Source organism: Capricornis sumatraensis, chromosome 12 (genome assembly GCF_032405125.1).
Source record: "Capricornis sumatraensis isolate serow.1 chromosome 12, serow.2, whole genome shotgun sequence".
In the NCBI taxonomy this organism is placed as follows: Eukaryota; Metazoa; Chordata; class Mammalia; order Artiodactyla; family Bovidae; genus Capricornis; species Capricornis sumatraensis.
Genome location: NC_091080.1, coordinates 28,986,618 through 29,010,485, shown reverse-complemented (window position 1 = coordinate 29,010,485; position 23,868 = coordinate 28,986,618). Strand labels below are relative to the sequence as shown.

The 23,868-nt window shown below is 44.6% G+C and overlaps 1 protein-coding gene across 1 annotated transcript in view; it reads right to left on the bottom strand.

The window, feature by feature from the left end:
* Positions 1–4,752: 4,752 nt before the first annotated feature.
* Positions 4,753–23,868, bottom strand: part of PHF11 (PHD finger protein 11) — a 33,768-nt gene continuing 14,652 nt past the window's right edge. Inside the window, exons 3-12 of the mRNA XM_068984633.1 lie at positions 22,303–22,410; positions 17,652–17,785; positions 13,076–13,110; positions 12,808–12,879; positions 11,209–11,252; positions 10,293–10,475; positions 9,832–9,880; positions 8,681–8,812; positions 7,375–7,446; positions 4,753–5,435 (exon numbers count right to left, since the gene is read on the bottom strand). Of these exons, the coding sequence (XP_068840734.1) occupies positions 5,296–5,435; positions 7,375–7,446; positions 8,681–8,812; positions 9,832–9,880; positions 10,293–10,475; positions 11,209–11,252; positions 12,808–12,879; positions 13,076–13,110; positions 17,652–17,785; positions 22,303–22,410 (969 nt within the window). The 3' untranslated portion in view covers positions 4,753–5,295. The remainder of the gene's footprint in view (positions 5,436–7,374; positions 7,447–8,680; positions 8,813–9,831; positions 9,881–10,292; positions 10,476–11,208; positions 11,253–12,807; positions 12,880–13,075; positions 13,111–17,651; positions 17,786–22,302; positions 22,411–23,868) is intronic.

The window sequence follows — 23,868 nt, the reverse complement described above, 5'->3', positions numbered from 1 at the left end:
AGGTAATTCAGCTGTGAAAGTTCTCCACTATTATTGCATTGCTGTCAGTCTTTCCCTTTATGTCTGTTAATATTTGCTTTATAAACTTAGGTGGTCCCATGTTGAGTGTCTCTATATTTCCATTGTTATATCTTCCTTGATCCCTTGATTGTCATGTAATGTCCTTCTTTACCTCTTCAACAGTCTTTGTTTTAAAATCTATTTTGTCTGGCACAGTACTGTTTTCTTTTGATTCCACTTGCATGGAGTGCCTCTCCTTAACTGTGTCTACACGTGTCTTTAGGTCTGAAGTGACTCTCTTGTAGGAAGCATGTTTTTGTATCCATTCAGCCAGTCTCTGTCTTTTGATGAGAGCATTTAATCCATTTACATTTGTAATTACTGGTATGTTTGCAATTATTGCCATTCATTAATTGTTCTGTAGTTCTATTTGTAGACTGTTTTTATATTTATTTTTTTCCTTATTTTGTTCTCTTTCCCTTGTGATTTGATGACTATTTTTAGTTTATGTTTGAATTCCTTTCTATGTTACTGCTTTTTGGGGTTTTGGTGTATGGGTACCATGAGGTTTTGGTATAGCTGCTGCTGCTGCTAGGTCGCTTCAGTTGTGTCCGACTCTGCGACCCCATAGGTGGCAGCCCACCAGGCTCCCCACCCCTGGGATTCTCCAGGCAAGAACACTGGAGTGGGATGCCATTTCCTTCTCCAGTGCATGAAAGTGAAAAGTGAAAGGGAAGTCACTCAGTTGTGCAGCGACCCCATGGACTGCAGCCTACCAGGCTCCTCTGCCCATGGGATTTTCTAGACAAGAGTACTGGAGTGGGGTGCCATCAACCTTCTCCTTTTGTATAGCAATCTATGTATATGTATATGTGATTATTTTAAATTGTTTTTCTCTTAATTTCAGATGCATTTTAACAGCCCTACAGTTGTACTCTCCTCCCCTCATGATGACTGTTTTTGACATATTTTGAATCTGTTTTTCTTGTCTATCCCTTAACTTCTTTTTGTAGGCATAAATGATTTTACTGTTACTTTTGTCTTTTCTGGAGAAGGGCACGGCAACCCACTCCAGTATTCCTGCCTGGAGAATCCCATGGACCGAGGAGCCTGGTGGGCTACAGTCCATGTGATCACAAAGAGTCCGACAGGACTGAGCAGCTAACACTAACACTTTCACTTTTTGTCTTTTATCCCTCCTGCTAACTTTGTTCATGAATGATGTACTGTCTTTGCTGTATGTTTGCCGTCACCAGTGAGTTTTTTCCTTGTATAATTTTCATGTTTCTAGCCGTGTGGCCTTTTCTTTTCCACTAAAAGGTTTCCTCTAACATTTGCCATAAAGATGGTTTGGTGGCACTGAACATTTTTGGCTTTTGCTAGTCTGTGAAACTTTGGATTCTCATCAGATCTGAGCGAGAGCCATGTCAAGTGGAGTACTCTTGGTTGTAGGGTTTCCCTCTCATCACTGTGAACACTATCATGCTAGTCCCTTCTGGTCTGCGGAGTTTCTGCTGAAAAGTCAGCTGATGTCCTTGTGGGGGTTTACTTATGAGTAACTTGTTGCTTTTCCCTGTTGCTTTTGGTATTCTCTCTCTACCTTCTGTTTTTGCCATTGTAGTTACAGTATGTCTTGGTGCGGTTCTCTGGGTTGATCTTGTTTGGGACTCTGTGCTTCCTGGACTTGGGTGACTGTTTTCTTTCCCAGGTTAGGCAGGTCTTTAGTTTCTGTGTCTTCAGACGTATTCTCGGGCCCTTTCTCTCCTCTCCTCTGGATTCTCTATCATATGGATGTTGGTGTGATGGTTACTGCCTCAGCGATCTCAACTGCCCTCTTTCCGTTCCTCTTGTGTTCAGTGTCAGTGATTCTCACTAGTCTGTCTTCCAGCTCATGGGCCTGTCCATCCGTATCATTTCAGTCTGCCATTGATTCCTTCTCGTGTGTTTTCATTTCAGTTATTGCATTCTGCATCTCTTTGCTGGTTCTTTATGTTTTCTAACTCTTTTTTAAGAACTTCTAGCTTCTCGCTCTGTTCATTGATTCTGACTCTCAGTTCTTCAGTCGTCTTTATGATCACGACTTGGAACTTCACCTCTGCTTAGCTCTAGGATTGTATCTTTCATCTGAGATGAAGTGTTTCTCTGTCACCTCATTTTATTTAACTTACTGTGTTTATTTCTATGTATTGGGGAGGTTGGTTATGTTCCCTGACTTTGGAAAAGTGGCTTTTGCTAGGGGGTGCCCTTCTGTGTGGGCTGTGTGGGTCTTTCTGCTATGGCAGGCTGACCACTGTGGGCAGTGTGGAAGGTGTGGCTGGCCTCTGGTCTGATGGGTTGCCAGGCCCTGCCTTGGACAGAGGCAGCTGACCACTGGTTGACAGGTGGATCATGAGGCTGTGGAACCCTGCGAGGCTTGCCCAGGGGCCGGTGCTGGCTTGCTGGAACCAGGAATTGGGTCCAGGAGATTCTGGAGCTGGTTCCTGCCCCTGGTGGCCGAAGCCAGGTCCTGGGGTCCCGCTTCAGGGTCCTGGGGTCCCAGAACTGGTGTCCGACCCCTGGTGGCTATGGTCAGTTCCTGACACAGCTGGCTACAGGGTCTGGGGTGTCTTTTTTTTTTTTTAAGCTGTGCTGGGTCTTAGTTGCGGCATGAAGGATCTTAGTTGTGGCCTGCGAACTCTTAATTGCACCATGCAGACTCTACCTCTCTGACCAGGGATTGAATCCAGGCCCCCTGTATTTGGAGTGTGGAGTCTTAGCCACTGGACCACCTGGGAAGTCCTGGGTCAGGGGTGTCTTGAAATTCGGTTTATCTCCTGGTGGGTGGAGCTTGGGCCCAGCTGGTCCCGGGACTGGTACTGGCCTGCTGGGGGGCTGTGGTTGTCCTGAGGTGGGTGAGGCTGGTCCCCAGGCTGGAGCCAGCTCACTGGCTAGTGGGCTGGGGCTCCGGTGAGTCTGGGGCTGCTGTCTGCCCACTGGTGGACAGAGCTGGGTCCCAGGGTGGTCAGGTCTGCTGTCTCCGCACCAGGGCCTGGCCCTCTGGCGGGCAGGGCTATGTCCAGGGGTGGCTCTGGGCTCGGGGGTCTTAAGGCGGCAGGTCTGCTAGTGTGTGGGGCTCTGTCCCCACCCCAGTTGTTCTGCCTGAGGTATACCAGTTGCTGCTGCTGTTTACTCGCTGTGTCCAACTCTTGCAACTCCATGGTTTGTAGCCCGCCAGGCTCCTTTGTCTGTGGAGTTCTCGAGGCAAGAATACTAGTATGGGTTGCCATGCCCTCCTCCAGGGAATCCTCTTGACCCAGAGATTGAACCCACATCTCCTGCTTTGGCGGGTGGATTCTTCACCACTACACCCCCCGGGAAGCCCAAGGTCTCCCAGTACTGGTACTGATAGGTTAGCACGGGCACGGCTCATCCTGAGGCTAAAGCTAGAGGATTCCAGAATGGTGTTTGCCACTGGTCTACCAGCACCGTCCACGTGGTAGAATGAGCTCCCAGAAACGGCCGGTCTCTGTGTTCCAGGTGAGCTCCAGTTGCCTCCCAGCTCTCAGGGAGACGCTTCACGATGAGCAGGCAGGCCTGTCCTGGGCTCTTTTCAAATTGCTGCTTGTGCCCTGGAGCGTGCGTTCCTGTGTGCAGCCTTTAAGAGTGAAGCCTCCATTTTCCCCTGCCCCCTGGGACTCCCAAAGGCAAGCCCCACTGACCTCCAAAGCCGAATGTCCCGGAGGCTCATCTTCCTGGCACAAGACCCTTCGGCTTGGGACGCTGATGTGAGGCTCAGCCCGTCGTTCCTCGGGGAACCTCTCTGTGGGCCACTCACCCCAAGTGTGGGGCTTGTGTTTTTGCGCCACGTCTGGTTATGGTTCTTTATCTTTAGTTGTAGAAAAGACTGTTGGGTACCTTCGGTCTCTTGGATCCATAGTAGTGTGTGTGTGTTCACTCAGTCATAGTCTCTTTGATCCATAGTAGTTCTTCGTGTGTGTGTGTGCACATGCTCAGTCATGTCCGCCTCTTTGTGACCCTGTGGACTGTACCCTCCAGGCTCCTCTGTCCATGGAGTTTCCCAGGCAAGAATACTGGAGTGGATTGTCATTTCCTTCTCCAGGGGTTCTTCCCAATGCAGGGATCAAACCCACATCTCTTGTTTCTCCACCATTGGCAGGTAGATTCTTAACCACTGTACCACCTGGGAAGCAAGTTGTAATTTTGGTATACTCTGCCATCTTCTAAAGTGTGTATATATATATATATATATATTTTTTTTTTTTTTGGCTTCTATAGTTTGTCCTCTGATGATTCTGATGTAGCCAAATTTGAAAACCACTGAGATTTTGCCCCCAGTTATTAGTGGCCTGGGCTGGGGTTGCCATTACAGCGGGGATGGACGTGTTCTTCATTTACATCATATTCTTCAACAGATATTTTCTGAGTGTTATGTGCCAGATACCGTGCTGGGGACTCAGATCAAACTCATGCTGAAATGTAGCACTGTTGTGGGTCAGACAGTGTGGTGAAAAGGTGGAAACGTGAATGTGAAGTTTTCAGAGGTCAGACATGAATAGGACATTAACATCTGAACTATATATTGTTAGGTTGAGAAAAACCTCCAACGAGGCCAGTTTTAAATGTTCATTTTGAAGATGATATTGTACTCATGTGGTGACTGTGGATGAAAAGAAATTTCAAAAGCAGACAGGTTTGGTAATGTATAATAAAATTTATTATATCAAAGAGGCATTATGGGCTGGAACTAGAATCAAAGATAAAAAGTTTATGCATTTAACGTTTACTGAGCATGCCAGCTGCTGGAAACGTGACAGGGAGGAAAACAGGAATGGGAGTTTCTGCCCACAGGCTGCTTACACTCCAGTGGTCTGATGTGCGATACAGTGGCTTGCACCGAGAAGAGACGTGAGGAGAAAGGACGATCTTGGTGAAGACCTCACAGCGGAATGTGCAAAGGCCCTGGGGCGGGAGCACCTGGCAGCCACTTCGCTCACTGGAGTGGGGGAGGGGAGGAGGCCACTAAGGGGATTTTAAGAGCCATGGGACGCACGGTCTAATTTACTCGAGTAGGCTCTGAGGAATATTTTACTAGTGGGAGAGAGGTAGAAGTGAGATGACAGTAAGGAGGGGAGGCGGATGGGCTTCAGAGGCCCATCAGCAAGAACAGGTAAGAGCGGGCAGGGCCAGAGATGCCCCGCGGGCCTGGGGCTGAAGGTGTGGGGCTTCACAGGCCGCTCACCAGCTTTCACCCTGTCTGCAGCTGTGCTCGACTCCTGGCTCAGGAAATGGCCCTTCTTAAGAAGACAGAGAAGAATCTGAAGTGGAACTTGACTGAAGCCCAGAGCACAAGGTTTGTTTTAAGTCCTGGAGCAGCTCAATCTCTTCCTTCAGCTGCCGTCGCCTCTCTTCAGATTCATGAATGTGATTCTCTACTGCTGTGAGGAGGAGGTTGTTTCAGGTCATTTGCTAGTTCTATACATAATGTACCATCTCTAGCCGCTTTTCAAAGTGCTTAGTACACAGCACTGTGCCCCAGATGAACAGGGTCCAGTGTCCTGTGAGCCTTCATGCCTTTGCTTCCTCTCCTAGTTCAGGATCGAATTCTAGTGTTTATCACACTTAAGGCGGGTCCATACATCTTTAAAATTTTGTACACAATTAATTAGAAAAGGTAGCTTCTGTATCTCTCTGAGGACTTGAAAGCAGCGACTGTATAACCTTAATGCTGCACATTATCCATTTATTGGGAGAGGATATGGTTAGATTACCGAGGGTACGGCAAACCTTTCAGACAAATGCATCCTAGATTTAATGCTACAGAAAAGCTTCTGGCTTTATTTAGAAATAGGAGTGCTTTTATTGTGGCAACTTAGAAGCTACTTTAGTTAGGCTTTATGAATCTATAATAATATTCAATGGCAATGTCATTTATTAAAAACCTGAAAATGGAAGAATATTAAAATATATACATACGTAATCTTTTCTTGGAGTATCTGTATATATGTAGTTAACTTTCTGGAACATTGGAAAGGCTGAATTAAGCATGAGAGTTACCCCTTGGAGTGCCAGAAATTAAATCTTCTAAGTTGGTTCTCATGCAATTCCAAATAGTGTCTCTTCCTAACAGTGTCTCTCCCTGGTGCTCACACCCCGCAAACAATACACTGTACTGCTCCCACCTGACTCACCTAGTGCTGACATGTGCTAAACATGCCACTTTTATACGAAACAAAAATAAACACAAACGAAAGTCAAAATACAAAATAAAGCGGGTGCTTTCAAAAAAAAAAAGGTACTCCCATTAGAAGTATGCAGACATTCTCAAGAGACTGGTGAAAAAACAAAACACCATTGTTGGTAAATTAAAAACAACATTTTCCTGCCAATTATAAATGTAACACAAAATTCAAACAGAAATGTGTATTATGAAAACAAAAATGAGAAAGGCTTATGCATACTGAGAGAGAAACATGAACCAATATTTTCTTCACGGGGAAAGTATTTTCTTAATACATTTGCTGGAAAGACAAATAAACCTCCGGAAGAGAAAAGAGTATATATAGGCCATTGTTTGTTTTCAACTTCAGGGGGAGCCCTTTGCCCCAAACCCTCCGCTCCTGCCTGGGATGTGCAGGGCACAGCCTGCCAGCTGTGTGTGGCAGCCTTGGTGGAGAAGTCAGGCAGGACCCATCAGTGTGGAAACGCAGCCTCTTTCAAAGGCATCCGGAACAATGGTGAGAGGACCACTGCCCAGTGTCTCCTGGAAAAATTGTGTCTCTGTTTCCAGCAGGCTCTTTCTCAAAAATTTCTTGGTGGTTCTTTTTTGATGATGAACTTTAGAATCAATCACAAATTTCCCTCTCCTCCATCAGATTTGAAGATTGATGTTGGCAGAATTGAAATTTATACACGTCACACCAAGTGAGAGGGAGACGGTGGCATTGTGATTTATCACAGCCTCACCCCCGTTCCTGCTGATGCCCAAGAATGGTGCCCAAATACTTCCATTCTGCAGTCAATTTTTTTTGTTGTTTCTACTTTTTTAAATGAGTTTTTTTCTGATGAGGGAAGTATTTTATGTCTGTATTAAATGTGGAAAATACAATGAGCACTGAGACAAAAGAAGTTACTATAACCCAGCCACTTACAGGTAACTGCTGTTTCCCTCGCGTGCAGTCTTTGTGTGCGCATGTGTGTCTCTGTGTGTATATGTGCTCCTGCTGGGTGTGAGGGCACATTTGTAATGGGCTTTTTAACTGAATGAAGCGGAATTGAACATTCTTCTAAAATAGGACTTTTATCACCTGACTAGTGTTGTATCATTTCAATATGGAAGTGTTTATGAACTCTGCTGCTCAGTTATAACTCACATACCTGCTTGAAAGTTTCCAAGTGTGTCTTCAAACAATCTACAGTCAAAAAGTGAAGTCCCGATTTCCTCATAGTCTGGAGGGAGGAAAACATTTTCAGTTTTATACAGACAGAAACTCCTCACAGAGGAACCCCAGATAAGGAGCAGCACACACAGCGGGCACCCCCTGCCGCAGCAGCAGCCTCCCCAGGGACCCTGCTGGAAACGCAAACCCCTGGCACCTTTACTGTATCAAAAAGGTCCCTGGCCCCTCCTGGGAAGGGGCCACCGTGTTAGCAAGCCCCCCAGGAGGGTCACATGGGCTTGATCTAGAGACAAGAATAAACAAAAGGATGTAATGAGTGATCTTTGGCAAATGTTTGCTTATAACTTCACTTTTTGGTTTTGTCCTATAGAAAAAAAATCCCTTTCAAATAATCGTATATTTTACATTGTTCCCTAAAATACAGTCAGGCCTTTCCTTTTAAGACAGCTATGCTGCTGACCTCCTGTGCCGTCAAAAATCCAGGCTAAACTTTATAGCCAGCCCCCCAAAATATGCGGTTCTTTGATCTGTGGTTTTGCATCCACAGATCGGGTAGTATTTTATTGTGTAGTATTTACTGAAAAAAAATTCGGGTATAAGTGGGCCTGTAAAGTACAAACCTGTTATTTAAGTGTCAGCTTTATTTATAATAAAGCTTTTAGGGCTCCTAACACAGCTTATAAGAAGGGTATGTGGTATATACCTGCGTGTACAGATGGAAACGTAAGCTGCCCAAAGAGTTGTTTCTGAAATGCATCTTTAAACCAAAATTGACAAAAACGTTAAAATTTCTTTCTTCTGTGTTTTATAGTTTAAAAAAGCAACTAGCTTTTTAATGAACAGAATCTGAGTCAAATCAAACCTATAGCTTTTTAATGAACTGAATCTGAGTCAAATCAAAACTAATATAATGAATGCCATTCTGAGATCTTAGTAGTAAACATGCTCAGTTGCGGGGAGGGGGCAAGTGTCTGAGTGAATCTAGTTCTGAGCTCTTGCTGGTCACTCTCAGTTATGAACCTCTGGGGAAAAAACATTAAAACTTCCAGGGCATCAGGCTATTTTTTTTTTCTTTTACTACATTAATGAGTTTGTGAAGTACTTACATTCTGTTGACTTACAGAGATCTGGATCAATAAACTTTATTAAAGAATGAGATAAAGAAGGAAAAGAAAAAATAAACAGCATAGAAAGAAAATGTGTACTTTAGGGGGGTGTTGGTTTTGTTCCCGATGTAGGTCTGTGAGACATCTCTATATGTAGAAAATTTGTTATTTCAGTACCTGATTCTGCAGTGGTCTCATCCATGAGTCTTTCCTGAATCAAATGAAGTTTGTCTAATATTTCTTCAAATAAAGCATCAAGAAGCCCTGCTTCTTTACATTTCTTGAGAAAAGCAGCTTTCACAATTGCGTCTAAGAATAAGAAAAGAATTTCAGAAGGACATGGTACGTCTCAGGGCAGCCATCCTGCACACACTCACTTCTTCAGACTTTCCCTAATGGTGGATGAGCGTTACTAGATAACACATACACAGCACTTTTGGGCTTCCCTGGTAGCTCAACTGGTAAAGAATCCGCCTGCAATCGGAGAGACCTGGGTTCGATCCCTGGGTTGGGAAACTCCCCTGGAGAAGGGCATGGCAACTCACTCCAGTATTCTTGCCTGGAGAATCCCCATGGACAGAGGGGCCTGGCGGGCTACAGTCCATAGGGTCACAAAGAGTTGGACGTGACTGAGTGACTAAGCACAGCACAGCACCTTTATCTTTTCTGTTAATTTCTCCATAGCTTGCTTTTTTTTTTCAAGCTGAAACAATGAAACGTTATAAAAAGGGAAAATAACTTCTCTGCTTAGAATAATGATGTAAATAGAATTTTCTAAAATTTAGCTTCAAATCTTTGAGATAATAGTCTCCCTCATTTTTTTTCTGTCACAATTGACTGTTTATCATTATGGAATATCTGTTTGCTTCACTGGACACTGGAGTGGGCAGCCTTTCCCTTCTCCAGGAGATCTTCCCAACTCAGGAATCAAACCCAGGCCTCCTGCATTGCAGGTCGATTCTTTACCAGCTGAGCTGCAAGGGAAGTCCATTTCCTTAACAGAAAAGTAAAATTACTGGCTTCAGTCTCCTGGGGTAAGGGTAGGGGATCACAGGGTGAGGGGCGGCCTGTCATTGGACTCTGAACTCGGGCAACCCTGGCTTCTATATCGGGAACTGTATCCTTTCCTAATACTGAAGAGCAGTGGGCCATCCCACCCCGTTACCTTGATCTGTTGAGATTTTGATGGAGTGGATAGTCAGGACAGAAGATTCCCACTCTCACAGTTCACTACTACAAGTCCAGAAGAATCAAGTGGGGTACCAACTCTCAAATTCATGGTAATAGGTACTGTAAGTCATATTTGTTACCGAAAACTTATAGCAAACCTGTGTGTCTGCCGTCCTTTTCCTTCTTCAATGCCATTCTCTCAGGTGGCTAGGAGAGAAGAATCAAGACTACTTTACACTGATTTTTTACTGTTGATATTTAATACAGTAAGTCCTCTACATATGAACAAGTTCCAGTCTGAGAGTGCGTTCCTAAGTCCAGTTTGTTTGTGTTCCAACAGTTAGCCTAGGTACCCAACTAACACAATCGGCTATACAGTACTGTAATAGGTGTATAATACTTTCCACAAAAATAATACAGAACACACCAAAGAAACATTTTTAGTATTACAGTACAGTACCTTGAAAAGTACGGTAGTACAGAATAACAGCTGGTGTACAGGGGCTGGCCGAGTGAAAGGAAGAGTTACTGACTGGAGAAGGGAGAGGAGGTGGGAGACGGTCTAGAGCTGAAGGGTCGGCAGCAGGAGGAGGTGAGGGCAAGCTGCAGCTTCACTCACGCCTGACGTTGACGGCACAGGTTCTGGCTCCTTGCTGGGCTCAATCCTATCTACCCTCTTGAGAAAGCGGTCCAGTGTTGTCTGGATAGGAGCTCTCTGTTTCTCATCACAGGCGACAGCGCAGCACTGGACTGCATTCTGAACGGCTGCTGCAGCCTTCGTGTGCCGTCCTACGTTCGGGTCCTGTGCTCGAAATAGAGACACTGTACTACTGTAGTCTCTGTGGTACTGTGAAGTGCACAACAGAACCAGCGCCTGTAGAGGCTGCACACAGGTGACAGTGTGCGCCAGACAAGTAAACCAGCTTATGTGACTGGACATGCTCACATCTTTGAAAGGGTGCAACTTGAAGGTTCATATGTAGGGACTTACTGTATTGCATAAAGTGAGAAGTTTTATCAAATTCAGTGATATGCCTATGGTGAAAGTCATGTCTGTAGGCATAAACATCAAATGTATTTTTGTGTTGTCTAACAAAACCTTAAGAGGTGTAACAAGCCCCTCTTGTATAAAGAGTGAGGCGAAGGCTGCTGGCTCATATTAATTTAGCTTATATGAGCTACTGCAAATCCCCAAAACATTTTCATATGCTTTACCCATAACAGGAGTCAGAAAATTATGAGTCATGTATTAGGGCAAATATGGATCCTGTAGCTGGGAAATACTTGGCTAGGTAAGGATGTTCCACTGTACCACGTGGGCTCAGATCCTCACTGATTTGGTACCAGGGCACGTATTACAGGAACCATGGGATGGTCACCTCCTGGAGGTTACGTGCTCAGACACCCAAGACACATCTGACTTCTCTTTCGTATTCATCTTATCATGTATCATTGTGTCACCCAAAATTCAGAATGGTTTTAAAAAAAGTCTATATGGAGAAAATTAAAGCTGTAATAAAATGAAGTCAAATTACCTGTACATGATGACGTTTACTTCTTCCTCTTTTTCTTTTCACTCCTGAAAAGTAGGGTGAAAAACACAAATTATGTAGACGTTGGAATTTGTAAAGGAAAAGACTAATGCTTGACTGCATAAAATGTACAAAGTCAAACTTGGGTATGTCAGACTTAAGACTAAATGTCTGCAAAACAAACGCCAAAAGGGCAAATTTTAAAATATAAAAAGACCATATAAATCAATATGAAAAAGGCAGCTTAGGTAGAAAAATGGGCAAATGGGGAGCTCTGGAGAAGAGGCTTCATTAAACAGAAAAACAAATTAGGTCATAGGACAACAGATGTAACTGATCAAAAGTAAGGGAAATACACTCAATTTCACCCAAAGTAAAGATATGCAGAGGAAAACAGAATTTTTCACTGGTCAGATTAAGATGAAGATGTTTAATATATAAAGTTTGCAAGGATTTGGGTCATTGTGTGTACTGCTGGTGTGGCCTCTAGAAGTTAACTAGCCAACAGTTAACCCAGAGTTTCACTCTCCATACGCTTTGACCTAGCTAGCTACTTACAGGAAGTCGAAGAGTATTGTTACATACCTGCACAAGGATGATTCCAGAAGAAGGTTAACTACAGTATTTAATGTGATAGCAAAAGCTGGAAACAAGTGGTTCAGCTATACAACTGAGTAGGATACACAGTGGAAGACTATGAAGCCTATTTTAAAAAATGAAGTAAGATCTACTCACAGCCACTGACAGGGAAGAATCCCTAAGATACATGAAGTGAAAAAAGCGAAGTACAGTATATGTTTGTATACACAGAACACTTTTGGAAGAATTAAAAAAAAAAGATGGTTTCATCCAGGGAAAGGATTCATTACAAATGATGTTACAATTTGCTTTTTGAAATACATTATGGTCATCTTTTCCTGTCAATAAACATTGATTGACAGCAGTATTTTTTACAGTATATCTGATAAGTTGAAAGGCTGATGGTTGAAGAATGAGGGTAACTCTTTGGTTTAAAGAGCATTGTTTAACACCACACAGTGCAGCTGGCAGGACAGGGAACTAAGCCTTCACCCGAGAGGGCTGACTCCCATGCAGACAGCATTCCAGATAAGTGTTGGCAAGACGGCTGTTCCAGCAGTACACAAAGGCTACCTAACTCTAGGCAGCCAGGACCCAACTGGCCTCAGAACAGAAATGCTGATCATGCATTCTTAGGGAAACTGCATTCAGGGAACATATAGCACTTTGTCAATTTTATCTACTGAAAATTGGCAGTCATTTTATAAGATGAATCGGAGAAGGCAATGGCACCCCACTCCAGTACTCTTGCCTGGAAAATCCCACGGATGGAGGAGCCTGGTAGGCTGCAGTCCATGGGGTCGCTAAGAGTCGGACACGACTGAGCGACTTCACTTTCACTTTTCACTTTCATGCATTGGAGAAGGAAATGGCAACCCACTCCAGTGTTCTTGCCTGGAGAGTCCCAGGGGCGGGGGAGCCTGGTGGGCTGCCGTCTATGGGGTTGCACAGAGTCGGGCACAACTGAAGTGACTTAGCAGTAGCAGTTAGAAGACGAATAGTCATAAAACCCACAGCTTTTACCGTGTCTTGGTTTGGTCTGCTCACTGTAGTGAGAATGGAAGACACCAGACAAAGGCTTCATCAATGGTAGATCTAGTTACAAAGAGAAATTTAGTCCATTATATACTGCACACCGCACAGGGACCAACAACTTGATTTTAAAAGTATTTAACATTTTAACTCAAAAACTTGTATTTTAACTTACTGAGGCCAGTACATCAGGTTATTCCATGTCTTACCTAAATGTTTACCTTTTTTAAACTCACAACACTGAATTTTAGATACTTACCATTTTGAGGGTCAGCATGTTGTTGGCAAAACACTCTGAAAACATGAAATTTCAGAGAGTCAGATATTTTGATTTACACTTTTCAAGTATTATGCCTATTGCTTTGTAACTTAAAAGGGAACTAACCTGTTTTTCATGAGGGCTTAACCCTAAGTATTTATTTTAAAAACAAAATTGCTGGGCTTCCCTGGTGACTCTAGTAAAGAATCTGCCTGCCAATCCAGGAGACACGGGTTTGATTTCTGATCCAGGAAGACCCCACATGGACTTGGAACAGCTAAGCCCGTGTGCGCCAGAACTTAAGCCTGTGCTGTAGAGCCTGGGAGCCGCAGTTCCGGGCCCCTGGGCCCCAGCTGCTGCGGCCTGCTTGCCCTACTGTCTGTACTCTGCAACGAGAGAAGCCAGCACAGTGAGAAGCCCCCGCTTGCCACAACTGGAGAAACGACCCTGCGGCGATGACGACGCAGCAGGGCCAAAAATAAATAAATAGAATTATTAAGAACAGAACTGCTGGGACTTCCCTGGGTGTCGAGTGGTTAGGACTCTGCGCTCCCAACGCAGGAGGTGAGGGTTTGATCCCTGGTCAAGAAACTCAGATTCTGCATGCTACGTAGCACGGCCAAGGGAAAAAACCGCAAACAAAAAATCGCCGCTCAAGCCTGCGTTCACGATTGATGCACATCAAGTGCAGATGGAGCCCATACCAGCGTCCCCGGTGCCCTTGAACCACATGGACCGTCAACGTGCTCTCTGCAGGGGTGAGTGCTGATGACATATTTCAAACAATATGTTTATTACATAGGAGTCAGTGGGATTTTACTGTTTAAAGATCCCGAGCAATCCAGCAGCTAAGGCACACAGTTTCATCTGACTATACAAAGTTCTGCTGCTTCTCCACAATAAGCACAAAGTTGGACTTCCCTAGTGGTCCAGTGTGTAAGAACTCACCTTCCATTGCAGGGGACACGGGTTTAATTCCTGGTCCAGGAAGACCCCACATGCCATAGGACATCTAAGCCAGCATCCCCCAGCCCACGTGCTCCAGCTGCTGAGCCCACGCCCCCAGAGCCCGTGCTCTGCAACAAGAAGAGCCACTGCGATGAGAAGCCCGTGCTCCGCACAGCCAGAGAAGAGCCTACGCAGCAGCGAAGACCAGGCGCGGCCAGAAAGAGACCAGGAACTGAAGCCGCAGACTGCACGCAGTGATCTGCGGGGCGAGGCGCTTTCTAACTCCACAGGCATCGCCCCCAGATCTTTGATTTGAGCTGCACAAGCCTGGAATTGATCAGCCATAGAAGAGAAGGAAGAAGTGAAGCTGCAGCAGAGGAGTGCTCTGAGTGAAGGAGCTGCTCTGGCTCTATTTTTTTCTGCAGCCTTTGTTCCTCCTCTGCCCCCAGATCTGTGTCTTTAAGGTGCTGACCTCCAGATGCAGGGTCCCCTGAGGCTAGGAGAATATGAATTCTTCCCATCTTACCTATACCAGTGCCCGCTCTTCCATGCAGTTCTCCCAGCAAACCACCTTCCATCCCCAATCAATATTAATCTCATCCTTCGGATTCTGGTATCTCCAAGCACTTTTGTTTGCCAGGAATACTTAATTTTTTATGGAAAATTTCAAACATAGAGAAGTGGAGAAGATGTGATGAACTCCCATGCCCCCACCCATTTTCAACAATTATCAACTGAAGGCCAAGCCAGCTTCATGCAAGTCCCATCCTGCCACAGGCTGATAGTTCTGACCTGGTCCTCCTATGAGGTGACGGGTTTAGTCCATGTCTTGTTTCTCTATATCATAGCACCTAACAAGGGGTCTTGTGTGTGATAGGCACTCTGAATGTTTCAGTTCAATAAAAAAATCAAGGAAAGTTCACCTGATACTTGATAGTGTTAGTCACTCAGTTGTGTCTGACTCTTTGCGACCCCATGGACCACAGCCCGCCAGGCTCCTCTGTCCATGGGATTCTCCAGGCAAGAATACTGGAGCAGGTAGACATTCCCTTCTCCAGGGGATCTTCCTGACCCAGGGATCAAACCTGGGTCTCCTGCATTGCAGGCAGATTCTTTACTGTCTGAGCCACCAGGGAAGCCTGATACTTGATAAAAACTATGACAAAAAGGATTACTTTATGGAGTCTCTCTTCAGTGGTTCTAATATATGATCAGTATTTTTTCAGACTTTAAGGTATAGCAGGAACTTCTTTTTGTTTGACCTTGTAGCTCTGCTAAGAATAGTCTTTCACAGTGGGTGTTTCAGGACTTTGGAGAAGTCATAATAAAACAAGCTCTTTGGGAAGGTAAGTAATAAAAGTGAAGTAGAATATTACAACCCATGGGTTTCTCCGTAAATCAAATATAAAAAGAATATAAAATTAACATAGTCATACATTTCCTGTCTAGTCTCAAGCAAGAAAATACCTATGGAACTTGTAAAATCAGATATCAAATTATAAATTATTTTAAACTTCTTGGAATGTTAGGTTTGCCCATATTTTACCATATATGACCCCTAAGCTTAAAGAGGATGTGGTGGCAAAGAGCAAAGTCTCTGGAGCCCTTTAGCCCAGCCCTGCTACTTGCCAAAAGTGTGGCCTGGGTACAAATTACTGTCCCTCAGGGCCTCAGTCTCCTCATAATAGTACGGGAATAACAGTATCTACCTTACTGGGCTATTACATGAGTTTTAAATGAATTAACCTTTGCAAAGTACTTTGAAGTATTCCTGGCAAAAAGTAAATGGTTAATAAAGTAATAAAATAGTGTTGGAAGATTTTTATAAAATTGGGGGGGCAAGTTTACCCTCCATATGGAATTTTAAAGTATCATTTAGGAATGTAATAGATCTTATAAAAATCGTATTAAAAGTAACCCTCTGGGAGGGATAAATTAGGAGTTTGGGATTAGCATATATATACTACTATATATAAAACAGATAATCAGCAAGAACCTACTGTATAACACAGGGAACTCTGCTTAGTATTATGTAACAACCTGTAAGGGGAAAGAATCTGAGAAAGTCTGAGCTGACTCACTTTGCTGTACACCTGGAACTAACACACCACTGTAAATCAACCATATCCAATGATAAAATAATAATCCTCTCAGCACTGATCCTATTATTCAGACACCATGACTGAAAAAAATGTACATATCTCACTGAACTTAGAAATGTCCAGGACTTCCTTGGTGGTCCAGTGATAAAGAATTCACCTGCCGATGCAGGGAACACATGTTCGATCCCTGGTCCTGGAAGAGTCCGCATGCTGAGGGGCAACTAAGCTTGTGTACCACAACTACTGGGGCCTGTGCTCTAGAGCCCACGTACCCGGGGCCCAAGCTCTGCAACAAGAGGCCACCGCAAAGAGAAGCCCACTCAGCAACTCGAGAGTGGCCCCCCATTGTCACAACTAGAGAAAGCCTGTGCGCAGCCACGAAGACCCAGCACAACGAAAATAAAGAAAATGTCTGGTTCGATCAGAATCTGTTCACATGCCCCAAAGAAGTGACAAGTGTCTACCTGGCTTGCCCACGCTAGACCATCAGTCTCTGTTTTATTCCATCTCATAACATTAAAAAGGTCAAAACCGTTAAGACCATTATATAACTTTCTTCACCTTTATATAACATATTCTAGACCGCATCTATGTATGAAAGAGTTCACTTAAAATGAGCTGAATCAATTAACAACTGGCTTACTGATTTCCTCTGACTAAACTGTATAATGACTTAACTGACATCTTTCATCAGAAGGAAGATCAAGTTTCTCCGGGTAAAACAAATACACTTGTAGTAGACTTGAAATATGCCTCACTGCATAAAAATTAACATGACAATTATTTAAAGACAAGGAGCAGGATTTCAAAGCCAAAACAAGTTTTTCTTCAAGGACTTGATGTCTGATAACTTGCTGCCTAGTTTATCATTTTCAGAGGCTGTTTATAGTGAAGAGGGTGGTGACATTAGTGGGAAAATGCATCCATTTGGAGACAAGATGGGCATAGCGGGGACCTGTGACTAAGAAGGCTCCCTTCTGTTTGCAGACAAGCGCGAGTGAGAACTGGTTCCCAGCCTCGTGGCCAACTGTTAGGTCACTAGCGCCCCTATGACAAGCAGCACTTTCTACCAGGAAAGACACGAAGCAGGGAAAGCAAACTCCAGACAGAGCCAACCTTGCTTCTTTCCTTCCTGTGACTATTGTTATTGCTGTTTAGTCTCTAAGTCGTGTTCACCTCTGCGACTCCATGGACTGTAGCCTGCCAGGCTCTCTTGTCCGTGGGATTCTTTCTCCAGGCAAGAATACTGGAGTGGGTGCCATGCCCTCCTTCAGGGGATCTTTCTGACCCAGAGACTGAACCCACATTCATACACTGGCAGGTGGGTTCTTTACCACTGAGCCACCTGGGAAGCCAGGGATGGTCTTCTGAAGTCAGGTTCCTAACTGGGCATCTCCCAAACCACATTCCTACTTGGAAACAATTTGTATAAAACTAGCTTTAAAAAATCTTCTCTTAATCTAATCATTCCATATTCCAATCCACCCTTCCCCCAAATGTGGCTTTAAAACAGTTTTATTAAATACTTATAAATTCCTGTACGTCCATCAGCTTGCAGAACTGCGTGGTCATTCTTGGCACAGAAAAAGTGGTAATTCTTGAAACAGGATTTTAAGTCACATCCCACGGTGGCTCCTTTTTTCCCACAGAACGTGCATTTCTACAGAAGAGGAGATTTACTGAGTAAACACCTGCTTTTTCAGATTTTTAAAAAATTAAAAGGCAAGAGGTCATCAAGTGCTATTTTTAAGCTGGCTGCCCTCATGTCCTCAGTTACAAACACTGGGTCCTGACATCTGGCTGCTCGTTTTGGAATCTCAGCACCACCTCAGCTAACTGGAATGTTTTGTAATGATCTGATTAAAAGCAGAAAACTCCTGTCCCCTCTCTCTAAGAGTTTTCTAAAAAGCAGGGCTGGCAACACTGCCTGGCTCTAGGCAAGAGGTTCTGCCAGTGCCACTGAGCCTGTGGCCAAGGGAAACTCCAGGGGGTGCCCTAACAGCTGTGCGATCTCGAGCAGGCCCCTTCCCCTCTCCTAGACCTGCATTCTCCCCTGGGGATAACAGCACGTGTCTTACAGACGCTTGACTGAGAAGACAGGAGAGAGAGGAAGGGAAACCTCTTTGGCATCTGTGCAGAAAGGCCAAAAATGTAAAAAAAACAAACATAAAAAAGCTTCTGAAGAGTAAGTTTTTTCCTTACTTCAGTTCATTTGATCTCTTGCCTCTGTATTAGTCTGTTGGCCTGATAGGAGGGTGGGGCAGAGATGGCTAGAAGGTCAGAAACCTAACCGTTTGCGGGAATCCGAGCCATGACCAAGGCTGGTTTATATCACACTCTGGCTGCACGAAGTACAAGCTCAAGGTAACCACCTAGCAAAACAGGAGAAAGCTCACACAGTATCCCAAGAGCAGCACAAACAACTCTAAATAAAATGCAAATATGGGAGAGCAATTAGATTGTGCGGAAGGCCGGATGTGAAGTCAGAGTACAAAGAAGGACCATTTACCGTTGGGGAGGCATCTAACTAGATGTATAGAAAAGAAGTAAGAGGAAGATCCCTACCTCACGATATATTTCTCAGTAAATTTCATGTGGAATAAGGCTTTATATAAAAAATAGGTTATTTTTAAAAACGTACTGAAATCTGGAAAATATGAGAAAGAAGAAAAAAGTATAGCACTGAGGTGAGGAAGGCTGTCTAAGCAAGGCAGGAAACTCAGAAGCCACAAAGAAAAGACTGATCTGACTACATAAGAGAATGTAAGCGCCACCTTTAAGGTGATAAGATACCATAAAAAGAAGAAAGGAAGACTGTTTGCTGCCTAGTTGAGAATGGGTTAAGAATCTACTAACCCACAGAAAAACAGGAAGAGGCAAATCACACCAGAAATACAATCAGCTAATAAACATCAAATTAGAAGACGCTTGCTCCTTGGAAGGAAAGCTATGACAAACCTAGACAGCATATTAAAAAGCAGAGACATTACTTTGCCGGCAAAGGTCCACATAGTTAAAACCATGGTTTTTTCCAGTAGTCATGTACAGGTGTGGCAGCTGGACCAAAAAGAAGGCTGAGTGCTGAAGAACTGATGATTTTGAATTGTGGTGCTGGAGAAGATTCTTGAGAGTCCCTGGGACAGCAAGGAGATCAAACCAGTCAATCCTAAAGGAAATCAACCCTGAATATTCATTGGAAGGACTGATGCTAAAGCTGAAACTCCAATACTTTGGCCACCTGATGTGAAGAGCTGACTCACTGGAAAAGACCCTGATGCTGGGAAAGATTGAGGGCAGGAGGAGAAGGGGACGACAGAGGATGAGGTGGTTGGATGGCATAATCAACTTAATGGACATGAATCTGAGCAAACTCCAGGAGAGAGTGGAGGACAGAGGAGCCTGGTGTGCAATTCATGGGGTCACAGAGTCAGACATGTCTTAGCAACTGAACAACAATAAACACTGACTCACTGAAAGTCCACAGAGTAGCTGCTGACCTGGCAGGCTCTCTTCTAGGACAGGGGAAACCGGAGTGGATAAGGTACCTGCCATTATGAAGTAAACTTTGTGGTGGAGACAGACAATGATCAAATAAAGCCAACTTTAAAACAATGACATATGCTTTGTAGAGAATTAAGGCCACGTGATACAGTGTCTCTGGTTCCCTACTTCAAACTGGGTGGTCAGTGATACACAAGGCCTCCCTAAGGGCGTGACATTATAAGGGCTCCTAGTCTACATCAAAGCAGAGGTAAGGACATTGACAGCAGAAGGCCTTGTGTTCTTGTGACAGGAATGAGCTTCTGTACTGGCCAGCTTACAAGAGGGACGAGTAGTGTTGCTGGAACAGAGGGGAGGCAAGGGGGAGAGTGTGAACTAAGATCCAGGGGGTTATTGAGGGCTTGACATAGGGGCCTTATGAACCACAGTGATGAGCTGCAGTTTCATCTTCGTGCAAGGGGAGCATAAACTGGCGCATAAAGACACTGTTCTGGCAGCTGTGTGGAGGATGGGCTGGGAGGGAGAAAGCGGAATGGGCACCCGCAGTGTTCAGCAACCGTCGAGAGAGCGGGGTCAGACCCCACCCTGGTGGATGGGTGGTGGTGAGAGAGAAGAGGAGGGCGCAAGGTCTATAGGGTGACGCTGATGGGCTTGATGCTGGGCTGGGGCTGTGAAGCAGATGGCGGACAAGTGATGTGCTGTTTGCAGAGGAGAAGCAGACAGGTGTGGATGGACCGTGTGCAGGAATGTGCAGGGGGTGGAACTATTTTCTTCTGGGCCAGTTTAACGGGAGATGCAATTAGACATCCAGGTAAGTATGTCAGGCTGGTCTTCAGGGCTGGAGATACGAGAGTCCAGGGATAAGAGTGGTCCTGAAGCCACGGGAACTGGATGAGGTCATGGAGGAAGGATGTTCAGATTGATGAAGGAGCCCAGGCCAGGGCCTCGGGCACTCCAAACCACAGAGGGTGAGCAGAGGCACCTGGGAAGAAGCAGCCTGAAAGGTAAGACATCCCAGCAGAGTGTGCCCGGACGTGAGAAGAAGGAAGTGCTGCAAGACACAGGGCAGGGACCAGTGTGTGAGGGTCCTGCCGGAAGGTCACCTAAGTCAGACAAGTGACCCTGTAACTGACCAGCTTTTGGCGTATGAGGATTTTTTTTAAAAAAGATGACATGATCTGTTGATCATGTTTATATGCTGACGGGAATAATCAAGTAGAAAGAGGGGACACTGATATGAAGGGGTTGGGGAGAAAATGCAAGGAGGGGAAATGGTCAACCTCTCCAGGGGTCAGAGAAACGCAATGTAGAACTTGGTGAGACTGGCAAAAATCAACAAGGTCTGTGACACTCATTTTTGTCTAGGACTGGGAGAAGCGCTCTTTCATCCACTAAGAACAGACGTATAAAGTGGTACAGTCTTCCTGGGGGTCATTTTGTCAGCACGTTTCAAAGATTTTAAAGGGAATTCTCTCTGACTCAGCGGTTTCTAGGATTGTGCCGTACAGTACCCCTCACACCAGCACATAAGGGTAATGCACAAAGACGTTTACTACGGCTTTGTTATTCCAGCGAAAACCAGAGTCAACTCACTATCTAAGGGCAAGGGAATAGCCTCACACCTTCTATTACATCTATGTAATTCTGTGAGGTCAGTAAAGAGAATGCCAGGGAGAGTCTTATGCTTGTGGTTCTATGAACACATCGCATCTTCTTTCCGGCCTTCCATAAGCTTTTGCACACCCTGTCCTCTCTCTCTGGAATTCCCCGCCTTCATTTTCACCCCCACCCCCAGCGCGGAAGGCTTCCTGAGCCCCCCTGTGCTGAACTGCCTGCTCACTGAGCGCCCAGAGCAGGCACATCTCAAAGTGCATCAGGTGCTGCGGAAACTGCCCCCGTTTATGCTGACATCGCACAGGGACTGAAAGAGTTTGCTCTGGATCACTAAGCTGACTGTGGGTTGTGGTGGTGCTGGGCGTGTCAGTGCTTACGGTTGCTGTACTGCTGACTAAGCTGTGAAGGGTGCTGTCACTGGGGGAGTCTCCTGCAGCAGCCCTGGGAGGGTAACTACCCAGGGTGCTTCCTTCCCAAGGAGCTGACCCCAGCTCCAAGGGTAGATCCTGATTATGTGTGGTCGCCTCTAGCAACTGGTGCAGAAAGAGAAATATGGCCTAACTCAGCTTTCAGGAGGGCTCTTAGGCCATGCTTGGGGAAGAACTTTTTATAGACAGGAAGACGAAAACCTGATGCTTCAGCAGCTGCCTGTGGCCACCCTAGGATCACAAAGGGACCAGCTGATGCTGTGGACAGCAGGGTGGAAAGGATGATAAGCCCTTGATGATGTCATTGAGCCCCTGAATCAACCAACTCTGAAGCCAGTTTTTCCTCAGGCTAAGTGAGAAAATGAGCGTTCTTTTTTTAAAAGCCAGTCTCAGCTGGAGTTCCTTCTTTTAGCCAAAGCATTCTGACTCCTTATCTATTGATACTTTTTGCTGATGAAACACATTGTAGCTTATTTTAAAATATTAATATATTCAATTGAATATAAGTTTCCAATACAGATCCTACTTCTTTCAGCTCTCCATCTGTATCCCTGCTTTATTAATCAAACAGACTTTCTTTTGAAGGCATCCCTAAGCGTCTGTTCATCTTTCTGAGAAGATGATTCATACTTACCAACTTCCTTCCTCTCTTGATTTCTTTCTTTACTGATTCCACATCAAAATTTCTATCATTATTAGAAGGATCATAGTCCTCACATTCCACAAGTGCAGAGGAATACAGCTGCAGATTGGGAAAAGAAAAACAATCCAGATTATGTACAAAGAAATGTTGAGAGCTACAAGTCAGAAAATGGTACCAAAAAAGTGTTCATCAGGAATGGAAGCTGACAACTTTTTGGGGTGTGTGAGCAGAACTCAAGCCAGCCAGCTTTTCTCTGGGAAGAGTCCTGATCCCCGGGCATGTTTCACACTGCCTAACCGGACTTGGTCAAGGCCCAGATCCCAAGCTGGGCCAACCAAAGTTCCTATTCTAGGAAAGTTAAATAGGCTCTGAGGCTCATGGTCAGAGAAGAGAAAGTCAGTCTATTGAGAGAGGGAAAACAAAAAATGAGGGCCAGACAGGACATCCCAGGTTCCTAAGGGTTTCTCAGCTCCTGTTTCTTGGCTGCACCTCTGGACCTGCCTTCAGGAGCCACACAGTGGCCCTGCACCTCACTACGAAGCCTCTTGTGTATTCAGGTTGGCTCGAGTTTCTAAGAGCTTCTTGAGACCAAAAGAATCCAAACTACTTCCTAATGAAAGACCAACGTTACAGTATACTTAAATCATAAAGTGCATGGAAAACATAAGAAAAACATTCTGACCTGACAAGGCGAAGATTTCTAATAAAAGCAGAAACTATAAAAAAGGTGTCAAGTTGGTTGGGACTTCCCTGGTGGTCCAGCGGTTAAGAATCCACCTTCCAACGCAGAGGACATGAGAGGACAGGGATCGACCCTGGTCAGGGAACTAAGATACCACGTGCCATGGAGCAGCTAAGCCCGTGAGCTGCAAAAAAAGGCTCCACATGTTGCAACCAAGACTCAACACAGCCAAGTAAATAGATAAATATTTTTTAAAGTTATCAAGTTGGAATTCATCAAAATTAAAAGTTTTTGCTCTTTGAAAGACATTGCTAAGAAAAAAGAAAGGCAAGCCAGAAATTGGGAGAAAATATTTGCAATTCATATATCTGACAAAAAAACTTATATCTAGGATATAGGAAAAACTGTTGCCAGTCAATAAGACAATACAATTAAAAATGGCCAAAAGATCTGGACAGACACTTCAGAGAAGAAGAGTTACAAATGGTGAATAAGCACATGAAAAGATGCTCAAAATCGGTAACCCGCAGCCACAGCTACAATGAGAAAGCAATACACACTCACCAGATTGGTTAGAATTAAAAAGACTGAAAAATAGCCAAGTGTCAGTGCAGGTATGGAGCAAATGAAATGCTTACACATTGTTGGTAGAAGTGTAAAATAATGCAGTCATCTTTAAAGTTAAAATACACTTACTTTATCACCCAGCATTCCTCTTCTAGGTATTCACCCAAGAAATAAAAGCGTATGTCCACATTTAAAGAAGGCAAGAATATACAATGGAGAAAAGACAGTCTCTTCAATAAGCAGTGATGGGAAAATTGGACATCAACACGTTAAAAAATGAAATTTGAACATATTCTCATCATCCACAA